The sequence below is a fragment of the Parasteatoda tepidariorum genome, chromosome 4 (assembly GCF_043381705.1).
Source record: "Parasteatoda tepidariorum isolate YZ-2023 chromosome 4, CAS_Ptep_4.0, whole genome shotgun sequence".
Classification (NCBI taxonomy): Eukaryota; Metazoa; Arthropoda; class Arachnida; order Araneae; family Theridiidae; genus Parasteatoda; species Parasteatoda tepidariorum.
In genome coordinates, this window is record NC_092207.1 from 42,233,873 (window position 1) to 42,247,684 (window position 13,812).

At 25.9% G+C, this 13,812-nt stretch overlaps 1 protein-coding gene across 5 annotated transcripts in view; it reads right to left on the minus strand.

Annotated features, from left to right (window-relative positions):
- Positions 1 to 2,860: 2,860 nt before the first annotated feature.
- The window catches only part of LOC107440746 (phosphatidylserine decarboxylase), a 70,525-nt gene continuing 59,573 nt past the window's right edge, over positions 2,861 to 13,812 (minus strand). For 4 of the 5 annotated variants that reach the window (XM_016053756.4, XM_043038730.2, XM_016053758.4 and 1 more), the window contains exons 5-8: positions 12,558 to 12,686; positions 11,746 to 11,890; positions 10,672 to 10,832; positions 2,861 to 9,230 (exon numbers count right to left, since the gene is read on the minus strand). In XM_016053756.4, coding sequence (XP_015909242.1) covers positions 9,000 to 9,230; positions 10,672 to 10,832; positions 11,746 to 11,890; positions 12,558 to 12,686 — 666 coding nt within the window. In that variant the 3' untranslated portion in view covers positions 2,861 to 8,999. The remainder of the gene's footprint in view (positions 9,231 to 10,671; positions 10,833 to 11,745; positions 11,891 to 12,557; positions 12,687 to 13,812) is intronic. The other variant, XR_011636581.1, reaches the window with a different exon arrangement.

The following is a 13,812-nucleotide window of genomic DNA, read 5'->3' on the forward strand; positions in this document are numbered from 1 at the left end:
AATGCCTGCGGTATACCTTTTTAATATGTCTGATACAGCTTAATGTCCCAGCTTTCTTTGTCTCTTATTTTACAGAAATTAAATCAATTATTCATTGAAATTAATTTTAATTTATCTAGTTGGGAAAATTATGTTACTTGTAATATACAGCACAGCTTATCAAATTTACAGTTTTAAAATTACTTTTGAGTAACCATTATATTTTAATGTTGTCCGAGGATTATGGTCTTTTTTGTTGCCATAAATAGTGTATTAAATCATTTCTGTTGACTTTACAAAAATGAGCCCTGATGATCTTATTTCGGATAAGGTAGCCATTTTAAAAGTCATTTTATTTGATGTATTCTTAAAAAAAATAAAGCATTGACAAAGGTAAGGATATTTTATTCACTTACCATCATAATGTTTTAATGTTTATTTGACTTTTTTAATGGCAAAATCAAAATACGTTTTTCAGTTTTACGTATGTAAACATTTCCTTTTTTTCGATTGAACCTCTTCAAGTAAATTGACATGCAGTTTCTTATGGACAAGAATCATCACAATAGCTGCTAAAAGTTTTAAAAGTTAATATTCGAATATTTATTTTTTTAAGAATTTTTTTTTTCTAAATGCCTGCTCATTTTGAAAATGATTCATACATGCATGCAATTTAGGTTCTTGCTTTATAGTGTATCGTAAAAATAACTTTACTGACTAATTATAAATTTTAGAGTAACTAAATAACAAAAATTGGGGCGACTACTGTACCAAGTAGTATAAAAATCACGCTTGGTCTTTCAATAACACTTGGCGTAGTGAAACACCAAAGATAGTTAATGTTTCACTACACCGTTTTTGGGTAAAGTAGTTGAATTCATTTTTGGTGTTGAGATACGATTAATACAATGAGCTCTTAAAAGTGCCGTCAATAAATTCCGGAAAAAATTTTTAAATTTTGTGAATAACCGCAGTTATTTAAAATATATATATATATTTTTAATGGCAGGCAGTTAGGATGTATTGTCCCATTGGCCAGGAGTGCCAGAACTGCTACTCTCTTCTCGTTACCCAGTGGGAACCTGTGGCGGAGCCACGGCGGTGGAGCAGCGTCGCCCACGTCACGATACAGCAACATGCAACATAAGAATTCATGGATTATTTTTAGAATTAATCAGGTGCTGTAAATTATAAACATTTTTTGTAGCGGTTTTTAACTTTTTTTAAATTTATATATTTTTAAGAAAATAAAATTTAAAATAAAACAAACTAATTAAAAATAAAAGTATATGAATCATTTTTGCATAAATATAGGTCTTTCATAATGATAAATAACTGTATAGCGCAAAGTGATAAAAAAAATTCTACTTAAGATGAGGCATACAAAATAATCTGTACTATGTAATTTGTATTTTAGCAAATATATAAGTTGGTCATAACAACAGGCTTTTTTTTCTTAATGAGATAAGCAAATAAGAAATTGATTGAAGTTCGACTTAAAATTTAACATATTACATTCCTTTAATTATTTAGTTTTTAAATTGAAATTAATAATGTCAAAAAAAAATTTTAGAGAAATTACAGTGTCTTAAAATTCGTCTTTTTATTGTTTATTACATTTTCTTTATTTTGCTAGCTATTTTAGAAAATATTATCGAATTTTTTTCATTAAATTTTGTTTTAGAGCACACAAAAAACATGAAGTCAAAGTTAAATCTGTACTAAATTTTTATCTAGTAACTTCTTTTATTTAAATTACTTAAAAGAGTTTTAACGAAGCTCCCACGTCATCTCGGGATTTTAGGAGAAATTTCTGATTTTCGTTTTTTAATGTTTGTTCTTAACAAACTTTAAGTTGATAGAGTGTCATTATTATTCAGCACTATACCGTTGGAATTTGAAAGCTTGCCTCAATTTGATTTGGAGAAATAAGATTTTCAGATAATAGATGGCTTTTTAAAAGCGTATAACATAAATTGTGCGGATAGCAATTTTATACTTTACAGTTGAATGTTTTTAGATGTTTTAAAATTTACTATTTTGTTATTAAAATGGATTAAACTAATTTATCTCATGCTAAAAATTTCTTATAACGTTAGTTACGCAAAAACAAAGATATATATTAAAAATCTAGAAACAGACAAGGGTGCAATAATAAACTATTTTTCAAAAAATGCTCAGTACAAAATTACATAGTTTTGAGACTTAAAACCCATTAAAATTCTAAAACGCTATATAACGTGCTATATAATTTCAATTATGATTTAAGGCAATTTTGCATTTTACATATTGTGAAAGATACAGCCTAGAAGAGTAAATGATAATTATTAGCTCATTTGTAAACTTAAAATTAAGATTAAAAGCAAGTTTTTTTTTCTTTATATCTTACACACTTACCTTCATGGTTCATCTAAATAATGAATTAATATTTAATTTAAATTAGAAATCTGGTTAAGTTATAGTCATTTTTATAAAAAGTTTGTACCGCTTTTTCATTTTTTCTGGAGAAATTTTCTTCCATATAAGTTCAATTTAGTAAAACTTGGTGCATGAAATTTTCTTAACCAAATAATTTAGAATTTGAAGAAAAAAATAAAAAATTACTTCATTTATATTTTATGATTGCTTAATGCGTGCTTCTATATGTGGCAGGACTAGTAATTAGAAATTAATGAACAGTAAAGAATGAAATCATTTTGTAGAAGAAATTAATGATTTTTAAAATTTTTGTATCAGTTTCTTTAATATTCGAAATCTTCGTTAGAATTAGAGTACAAAAATAATGCATCCCCTCCCAGCTCAAATGTATAGATCTTATAATATTTAGGCCTAGTGTTTGAATGAAAGGAAGTTCTGAGAGAAAAATAATGCTTCAACAAAATTTAGCAGACATTTTATTTTCACTTAGTGAATACATATCTTTCCTTATCAAAAAAGGAATGAATCAAATGTCAGTTATAAATGTATCAACATAAATAAAAAATATAAATGTGCACATTAGGTAACATTATTCACAAAATTGTAAAAATACACAAAAGATTCAAATCAATTTCTTTTTTATTGAAAACAACAATCATGCACTTTCATTTTTAAAAAAAAGAGGGAAAAAATGTAATTAATAAAAACTTAAATTCATATACTTACTATAATTAAAACAAATGAAATTTAAGTCATATTCACATAAAACTAGGACAAGTACTAGTAGTCACAATATATTTGAATTCGAATCTTTCGCACTAGATAACAATAGCTTCAGCAGTCAACTTTTATAAAGATGTAAACTACTACAAAAAAAAGGAAGGAACTCTGGTTCTTAATACGAAATGCACATCACAGCTGCAAAGTCAAAAACTTGCTTTTTCATTTTAAGTCAAATAAAATGTTCATTTAACTCTTAATTCAGAAACAAATAAATTTCAATTTATTATATACAATTTTCTTCTCTTTACTAATTATGACAATTTGAAAACACTGATTCCAACCCATCTTGCATTCAAACATGTTATCCAATTAAAATAAAAACACAGAAGGAACCTACATATAATACCACATCTAATGTGGAAAATAGACTTTTATTATAGAGAATATTATAAGTGGATTAAGAGTGTACTCTTTTAGTAAGCAACTCCCCCCTTTCTCAGATTAAAGGCTGTTTTCCAAAATGCAATAACAATCTTCATAGTAAATAATAGAATAATATGCCATTTTCAAAACTGATATGAGTTTGCATCAGTTGTTCATGACTATTAGGTCAATTTAAGCCTATTTTCAGCTAATGGAATAATATGCTATTTTCAAAACTAATATGAGTTTGCATCAGTTGTTCATGACTATTAGGTCAATTTAAGCCTATTTTCAGCCGGTGGAATAATATGCTATTTTCAAAACTACGATGCTATTTGAATCAGTTGTTCATGACTATTAGGTCAATTTAAGCCTATTTTCAGTCAATGTCCTCCATACTAATTCTGAAAATGGCACAAAACACCACAATGAAGAAACGCCACCGTTTCGTGTAAACAAAATTTTTGAAGATCTAATTTGCAAAAAGGTGAGAATTATTCATTTTGATAATTTTTATCTAGATGAAAAAAATCCCTAAATTAGCAATTTTTAAAAAAGTTCAATGATTTTTAAAATATTTAAGTTATTTGCCTATTCTAAAGCCCAGATTATAATTTATGGCTCAGTAGTACTTATAGTTTCAATTAAAGCTCTGCCTCAAGTTTAAGACACTCGCGGCTTTTTTTTTTTTACTTTCACTGAAGAGCTTTAAAAAACACTTAAAGCATAAAATATCAACAAAAAGAAAGAAAAACTTTTTTGAAAAAAAAAATCACTTATCAATACTTAAAATTATTAAACATCTTTAATTAATACTTAAAGTACTTTACAACAAAAATTAAACAAAATTTTATAAAGCTAAACATCAACATTCAATCGTGTTATTTCTTACAAAAATACATATTTTCAATTCCCAGTTAAAAATATCTGGAAGAAAATTTTTTGCATCAACCTAGAATTCAGATTCAGCAAGCAAGCAGATTCGGAAAGCTTCCAGAGCTTCTCATTAAACATGGATCATACTGCTCTAAAATAGCATGTTCGTCAACACATGTGCAATTAATAAACTTAAAGTGAATTAATGAATTAAAAGGGTTTTTTAAACACAAAAAGAAACTTTCCTCAACAAAAAAAAAAACTAAATTCAGTAAAAATACTGAAAAAAAGGAAAATCTAATGATACTGTTTAATGCTTACTATATAATTTATAACAAGAAAAGAAAAAAAAAACATATTTGAGCAAATACTAGAAAACAAAACCGGTAAATCGAGAACTGAAATAAAAATAATAACATTTACTTCATTCAGTTGTATAAGCAAAGCTAATGCTACAGCTGCTCACTAAACCGAGACATAATTTTCAAGAATGTGTTTAAAAGCACTTATTTTTATTACACAAAATTGTATGGAAAATATACACATGGTAATAATTAACACAACTTAATATAAATGAAACATCTCTTAATGCATTAAAAACTGTCTAATATGAGAAGCTGAAGTTATATTTTGGAAGTTATATATTTGAGTAAAGTTTAATTTTTCTTAAGTTATATTTCTGATTAGTCCGTTTTTTAATTAAGAGGCAAGTGGTAAAAATCTTAACCTAAGAGTTTGCATAACATGATGAATGCTGGGGGGCATAATTAAAATTCAAAAAGGTAAGACCTTTTTTCTTCGTATTAAACGATAAACAAACAAGTTTTGGTGCAAGCCCAGGCTTTTGCTGAAATTATAAAGCACAAAATGCTCAAAGCCATGAGTGTAAATATTCAATATTACAATGTTAAACATCTGTGTAAAATAGTACACCAATTTGTTAGTTTCTGAACCACTTTTACTTATTGGTAAAGGCAATTTTCACTACAAGAAAACAACAACTTTGATATTTGATAAAAATTAAACTTTAAAATTAAATTTTTTTTAAAAATCGTTCACAAGCAAATTGATTTAATGATCATTAATAAAAACTATACTAAAATTTCAAATAATAAAGCTTAAACAAAAACAAAAAAAAATACTCTTTTTTTGTTTCTTTTGATTCTTGCATATTAAATATTCATTTAATCAACAATGAAATAAATAACAAAATATTCAAATGAAAAGTATTTACAGCAGATACACTTTACATAGATCATAGTATTTTCTCTGTGTAAATATATTTAATTGAAAAAAATAATTTTAAGAAAATAATTGTTAGATTGAAAAGATAAGAACTGTTTAAAAATTTTGTTATTAACAAAAACCTTTTTTTTTTTTTTAATATTTTCATAAAAATTATCATAATAATCTCAAAATTACGGATGAACTAAATACTCACTCGATTATGATTAGTTACACATAACTTATAATTCGTATTACAATTGAGTTCATTTTCAAGTGTCACTGTAATTAATAGATTATTGTTAATGGTTTTATTATGGCAACAAAAATAATCATTAAAAAAAAAGAAGCAGGAATTCAAATTTAGTTCTTTTTACTTTAATTCAAAGAGTAAAAATTTCTAATTTCACCTGTCAAGAGAAACTAGTAAAAAAGAATTTTAAAAAATCATAAACACTTAAAATTAATATATATGCTATTATCATATATTAATATTATATGATAATAGCATATATATTAATTAACAAACAAAAATAACATATAACAACTCAAAGAATACGCTAAACATTTTCTCAATGAATTAAAATAGAAGCTGAAATTAATTTGTTTAAAAAAATAGTATCTTTTAAAAAGCCACTTATTAAAATTTAATGAAAGTATCAGGATTTAAAACAGTTTGTAGCAACAAGAAGATCAGAAAATTAAAAAAGGTTTAAGAAGAGCATCTTCTTTTGTTTCCTTAGTTAAACCTTTCATGCATATATACAGTAAGAAATGCATACAAAAATTATTCTGGCCTTTGAAACAGGAATATACATGCACAATTAGTATTTGTTTAAGCATCAAAAGTAAATACTTTTCATTATTAAATGAAATAATGACGAGCAACAAAAAGAAGTAACTGAACTAAAATTTTAAAAATAAATTTAAGCCAGAAATTTTATTATTCTAAAAAAATACTTTTCTTAAAAAATAAATAAAAAATTATTTACCCAATTAGTTATGTAAAATATACTTAATAGAATAAATGTTATATGTTATTAAAATTTGAAATCCTTATCCAAACATACTAAAACAATATTTTATTAAAATTTTGCATTTATTCCTTTTGCTTTGTTACCAAGATAACAAAGCAAAAGGAATAAAAATTCAGTTTCTAAATTCATTTTTGATCATAAAAAAAACTATCCTAAATGATTTTCTTTAATAAACTTTAACCAGAATATATACAATAATGAATTTAAAAAAAATAATTATTTTAAAAAATTAAATTACATTTGAAATCATTATTTCCAGCATTTTTAACATTCAGGCCAATTAACTATACAGATACAGGTAATCAAAGTTTTAGAATATTATTAACTGAGGCATATAATTGTCAAACTTTTAACATTAAAAACGTGGTGCAACATTGCATTTTGATTTTTGCTGCATAAAAAGCATGCTTATTCCAAAATTAATTAATTAATTTCGGAATTAATTAATTAATTTTGCTAAATTAATTAATTATTATTAAAAAATTTATTAATTAATTTAAATCAAATTAATTAATATTTGTTAATAATTAATTAATTTCAAATTAATTAATTATTAACAAATTAAAAGTATTTTCACTGAGATGTGACACCTTCTTCAATACAACACAAAACAAATTTCTAAATTTAACAATATTTCAACAAACTTCACAAATATTTTGTGTGACAAAACTGAAATACAACACAAAATTATTATTTTTTTTCAAATTCATTTTCAACGACTAGGCAAGCATAAAGACACAACACTTGTACATATCACAGATGAGCTAAGGCGATGGCACATACAATATGAGTTTACAAAAATATGTAGAGAATGAAAATTTCAGTCATTTGACGACAATAAATATAAAAAAAGTGAATTTTACTGACCCAAAAGTGATTCACAGCATCCAAGTGCTCCCAATTTTACCTAATAAGATGCTCCAAAAATAATTTACATAATTTTACACCAAAAGCATGCAAGGTCGGCATTTGATACAAATCATGAGTTAAATTGCGATTTAAATCACTTAATTTTTTACACAATATAGTTTATGAATAGAGCGTTGATTATCTGAACTGCTCAGGACCGAAAGTGGTTTGGATAATTGGAAAGTTGTTTAAAATCTAGTTTAAATGATTATTATAACTTCCCTTCACACTTTTTCCAGATTTAGGACTGGTAGTACTGTCTAAAATAGCTCTGGCATGTTTAAAAGTTTTTTTTTCTTTCAATTTTTAAGTATTTTTCATTTATTTATTTATTTTTTTCATTTTGAATTTTTTTTAAATCATCTTTAGGCTTTTTAAAATTTTTTTGTAATTTACTGATTTTATCACATTTTTCTTTATTTTCTTCCGCATTCCAACCATTGTAGACTATCAAAATGAAGCTCGCATTCTTGGAAGATAATTTTCAGTTGAAGAGAGCTACAGGGGTATGTAGGTTTAACTGTATAACAATACATGTATGTATGTATACATGTATAATATAACATGGCTACTATAAAAAAGCTGCTAAAAAAGGTTGTAAATTAAATATGGTATTCAGATGTAATGGTTATTACTTTTTCTTCTAAATTTAGAAAATGTTTCGATAAGTTGAAAGTATCTTAACTTTAAAAAAAAAAAAAATTTTAAAAAACGAATTCTGACATAGTTTGGATAGTTGGACATTCAGATAATAAGGGTTTGGATAATCGCTGCTCTACCGTATCTTTAAAGTTGTAATTTTTATTATAATTTATTTTAAAATATTATTTGATAATCAACATTGAATAATAAATAAAAAAGCTGAATTTAATTAGATTTAAGGGGATTTTTTTAGATTTAAGTAGCATGAAATTTTTAAATTATAAATTCTCACTATCTATTTTTAAAATAATTAACCTTAAAAAAACATGTTTTAATCAAGTCCATTTTGCTTCAAATTTATTTAAATACAAGTGTTTTTAAATATGTAGTTAGTGTAAATTAATAATGAAATTCAATTGCAATTCATATGGGTGTTAAACTTAAATGAAAATTATTATGATTTTACGCAGTGGTTAGTTTCTAGTGAGTAATTAATTGTAAGCATTTTAGTAGGAAACATAAAATATTTTAATTATAATATTATTTTAGAATAGTATTAAGCATTACTAATATTTTTTATCAGCAATTTGATAGGAAGAAAAAAATATTTTTTTAAAAAGGGAAAATCATGATTTTTTGCCAACCTTGAAAGCAAGTAAACTCAAGAAATTCATATACATTTTTAATGAGTTTTTCATTTCAAAAAGATGTAGCTAACACTCTCAAAACTGATGATATGATTCATTTAAATAGTATGAAGTAATTGTTTTAAGATGATTGAAAATTATTACATAGACTAATGAGTTCACCATATTTTACTTTTTGTCTAGCTGCAATGTTAAATGTAATGTCTTTGGGTGCTTCAAAAATTAAAACAATAGTAGAACCTAAATTAAATTCACCAAAGGGTTGACCTTTTTCAGTCATGTTTACTGGAGGATTAAAATGCTTTTCTTCAAATGTACCTTTCACACACTTCTTCTGATTTGTTTGAAGAGTCTGAAAAATAATTGTGTCATTATTTTTACTAATTCAAAAAGTTAATAATATTTTCACAAAATAAAGTACCATAACAGTTTTAAGAAACTTTTATAATTGTATTCAAGTGATTATGCTAGACTTGGAAACTAAGAATCTTTAGGACCCAGGATGTTTTATTTTATATTTAATAACCGTGGTTAGAACAGTCAACCCAACTTTTGGGTTTATGACTACTAATGTTCAACGGCGTTGCCTTGTAATTTTGAACCTAATCCAGAAGACAAGGGAACTCCTGGATCAAGTATTGGAATAAATTTGCCTTCAAGGAAGACTTTTTGATGGAACTAACCCGCATTTGCATTACATGGAGAGGAAAACCACGAAAATCTCCGATGGTTAGCCTGACGGCAAGAGGACTCCTACCCATGATCCATCTACCACTGAGGATATTTTACTTCAATACTGTGGCAAGCCAGTTGCAGAATTCATATCGATCAGCCTTACTGGGATTAGAACCCGATTCACCTCAAAGGCGAACGCTTTATCCCCTGAGTCACCAGAATCCAGGATATTCAAATTCTAAATTCCTTTTTTTGAATTCGAACTCGCATGTTCTGTCTTGTGCATCAGTATTAATCTTTTTTATTTATATTATTCTAGTACCAGAAATTATTATCTATTTTATTTATTGTTTCATTTTGCCAACCAAAAACTGCTGACATCTTTTAAATTTTCTTCTTTTAACAGTGGAAAGCTACCTGCCCCAGTGGACACATAAATTTTATGTCTAGTCCTTTCAACGACTATCATGTGGAAACGATTGCTTGTATCTGAATAAAAGCACAAGTTTGTTTTAGGATGGTGATAAAAAATCATTAATAAAAAATTATGGATTGCACAATTAAGTATTTGTAATTTTCAAAAAAGAATATGATAAATAAATTAATTTATCCATTAGAATAGATGGCTATTTTAGAACAATCAATTAACAAATTTAATCAAAATAAACAATTGTAAGCTAGTAAAATAAATTTTCATACTAATCAATGTTATTGATACTTTTGTTAGATCCAAAGAACTCAAGCATAGCCATCAACTTTAAAATGAATAGTTTTTTAGTATTAGCATTCATTTTATATTACCTCTTCATTAATCCAAAAACTGAACATTTACAAGCTAGTACACTGAATTTTTTTTTAAAAAATACATTTATTACTTAAAGAACATAATTTTTTTATTTCATTATTATTGATCCAAACAATATTTGCAAATTTGCCCCATTAATTTTTTTAAAAATATTTTTATTGTTAGAAGAAATCATTCCTTAATATTAAAAGTGCATTTATTAAACACAATTAAATCAAAAGACTTTCTCTGACATAAATAAATAATGTTTTTAGCATGCAGCATGTACTTTAGCATAACATATTATTAATAAAAATCATTTTCTATCCTGTACCTCATCAAAATAGACTTTAATAGAACCAACATTTGTAGCACCAACAGCAGTAAGTGAAAAGAAGCCATGTTGCCATTCCCCAGTATATACAACTCTCTCATTGATATTGAAAAGTCCAGCAATCCAGCTTACAATTCCAGGATGAACACTTAATAATTCACCTATTATAGAACAAATATATTAAACTTTTGTTATGAAAAAAGAAGGAAAAAACATAACAATAGTAAAAAATGTTTTAAGATTTGATCATATGAGATGATGTGTAGTTAAGTCCATAAAAAAAGTTTCAAGTTTTGCATTGAGAACTGTAAATATATTCCTATCAATCTAACTTAACTTTAGAAGAAATTCTAAATCTTTGAAAAAATACTGTAATACCTATTTCTTATACTTTAATATGGAATACTGTTCTTTTTTTAATAATTATCTGAAAACTAACTAAAAAAAGGTCACATGCCTCACATAATTGTTGAAACTACCTAAATAAACCTGAATAGCTACTAAATTTTCATACAAAACTGCGTAAATTGAATCTGGGGTATGTCTAGGTTTTTATGAGAGGTACCTATTTTATTAAAATTTAGACTTAATTTGTGAAATTTAAAAATATTTTAAAATCGACGAAAAATAAGGTAAATTTTTACACGTATTTTCCCCATGTATTCAAAAATAATTTTGCTACTGTAAAATTTTGGGCTAAAAATTGTATCCAAATTTAAAAATCCATAAAAATCATTGTCCGTTATTAAACTTCAACTAAACTTTTTTTTAAAAAAACATGAATTTAGCAGTACTTGCACTAAAAATTATATTCATTATGAGAACAATTCCCCCGAAGTCATATTGAACGAAGTTACACAGAGAAAAAAATGTTTCATAAAAAATAAAGGTCTGTTAGAATAAATTAAGCATAATGTTTAAACGTTAAGAATAATGTTCGAATGTTTAGAATTATGTTCGAATTCCAACTTCCTGTAAAGTCCTGTAATTACAAAAAGCATAATTTTACATTTCAATAGATTGAAACAATGAACAGGTTTTTAAAGACAATAAAGATTAATCAGAAATAATTACCATGAAAGTGCTTCCTATGGTGAACGGTCCACTCTGAGGGTGAATGAAATTTGTGATAATCACCAGGAGCAAGGTACACAACACAGTGATACAAAACATTGTCTTTGTTGTGAAGCAGACTTTTATGATATTTTTCATCAGTGACCTGTAAAAGATTTAAAAATAAATTAGTCGGAAAGAGTTTTAACATTTCGGGTCCTAACATTTCATATCCAGTAACACAAAAATTACAGGGACAAGAGTACAGTTCAGTAGTGGTTTTTATTAATATTTGTTTTTAAATTCCTAAATAATTCTTCATATATCATCCAAAATTTAATAGATTTTGTTCAAATTAATAACATATTTCTAATAATTTTTTTAACTGTAAAGAGAAATAATTTTTAAAAAAAACTATTAAAAGATAATTTATTGAAAACAAAAATTGATCCAATCAAAAATAATGAAAAGCAATAAGATATTCAGTATCAAAAATATATGGTAAATAAATCATTTTTAGAAAAAATATAAGCAAGAGAACAAGTATTTTTATGTATCATTTAAAAAATGAGATCACTCATAGATCTTAAAGTAAACTTTCAGGCAAGAATTTAAAAAAAAAATTCAAATTATACTTAAATAAATAATTTTATAAATTAAATAAAATTAAATCTTAGTTCAGTCAACTCTTTATTTAAATTCAAAAAAGACTACTGCGTGAGTAACATTATGCATACCAAACTATAAATATGCAAGCTTACACACAATCAAATTAATCCTATTATAATAATCAAAATTGTTTTCTCATTGAAAAAGCTTAACTTAATATTTACCATATCTTCTGCATCCATGGATTTCATTCCAAGGAAAGATTTCAAAGAGTAAGTTATACCCTTCACTTGTTCAATTAATCCATTTTCAATTTTGCCAAAATGCAAAATTTCACCATCCGAAGGACTGACCTGACGAAATAAAAAAGTTCTGTTCTTTAGTAATTTTGGTCTAAAAGATGTGTAATTATAATTAAGTATTTTACTTATTAAAGCAGAAATAAAGACAATATTCACTAAACCTGATAGCTTGAGCACTTTGATTTTTAAATAAATTGACAAAATAAAATTCCTTAAAAAAAATTTCCTAATTATAGTAAAATGAACAGGATACAATCAAATAAATAAAAGTAGCAAAAATTAATGTTTGATATTATGTACTAGATAGGAATTAGTGAAGCATTTGATTCAAATATAATTTAGCTGCAAAAATAAGCAATATTATAAGATAGTTCCCAAAATCTGAAACGAAAGTTTAAAAGATAAATCATTTTTGCAACAACCAGTTGTAGGGCCATGGTCATGTCAGAAATGCCGTGAAGCGGTAGAATCAGCACATCACATCCTATACGAATGTGATGCCCTCACCCTTACGCGCCTCACTACCTTAGGCAATCCATATCATAAAGAGCTTCACCTTAATTCCATTAAGGGACTGTCAGACTATATAAATAAAGTAGGCGACCCAAGACAATGGAACTAGGAAAAATTGGGCTTGGAGCATGGTACAAAATGCAACATGTGCAGAGGTGCCACTGACAAGCTCAAGCAAGAAGAAGAAGGGCCATGGTCATGGATACTAAGGCTATGTGGTCACAATTGCACCCTGTCCACCTACACTGCCCAGACAAGTTGTTGGTAACATAAATTGATTTCATAATATTAATTAAATTAATTTTATCATACTTCTATTGGTACTACTGTCAATAAATTCGTTGGGAGAATGTAAGAATAACTGTTACTATTTGGTAATAAAACAGGTAAATTATACTATGCAAACTTTTGTAACAATGTAAAGTTTTAAACATTAAAAGTGTAAATTAAGATGAAGAGCATTAAGGAGGATAAAAGTGGAATTTAAATGTGTATATATATATATAACAGACATTTTATACCCTATAAGTTTTACTTTTTGAAATTCAAGAATTCACCTTTTTTTTACTCTCGATATTGAAGGGGAAAAAACTACACAAAAACATTATATTACGTTTGCTATAATATGTGAAAAACTTTGTGTAATTGGTAATTAAATTTTTTA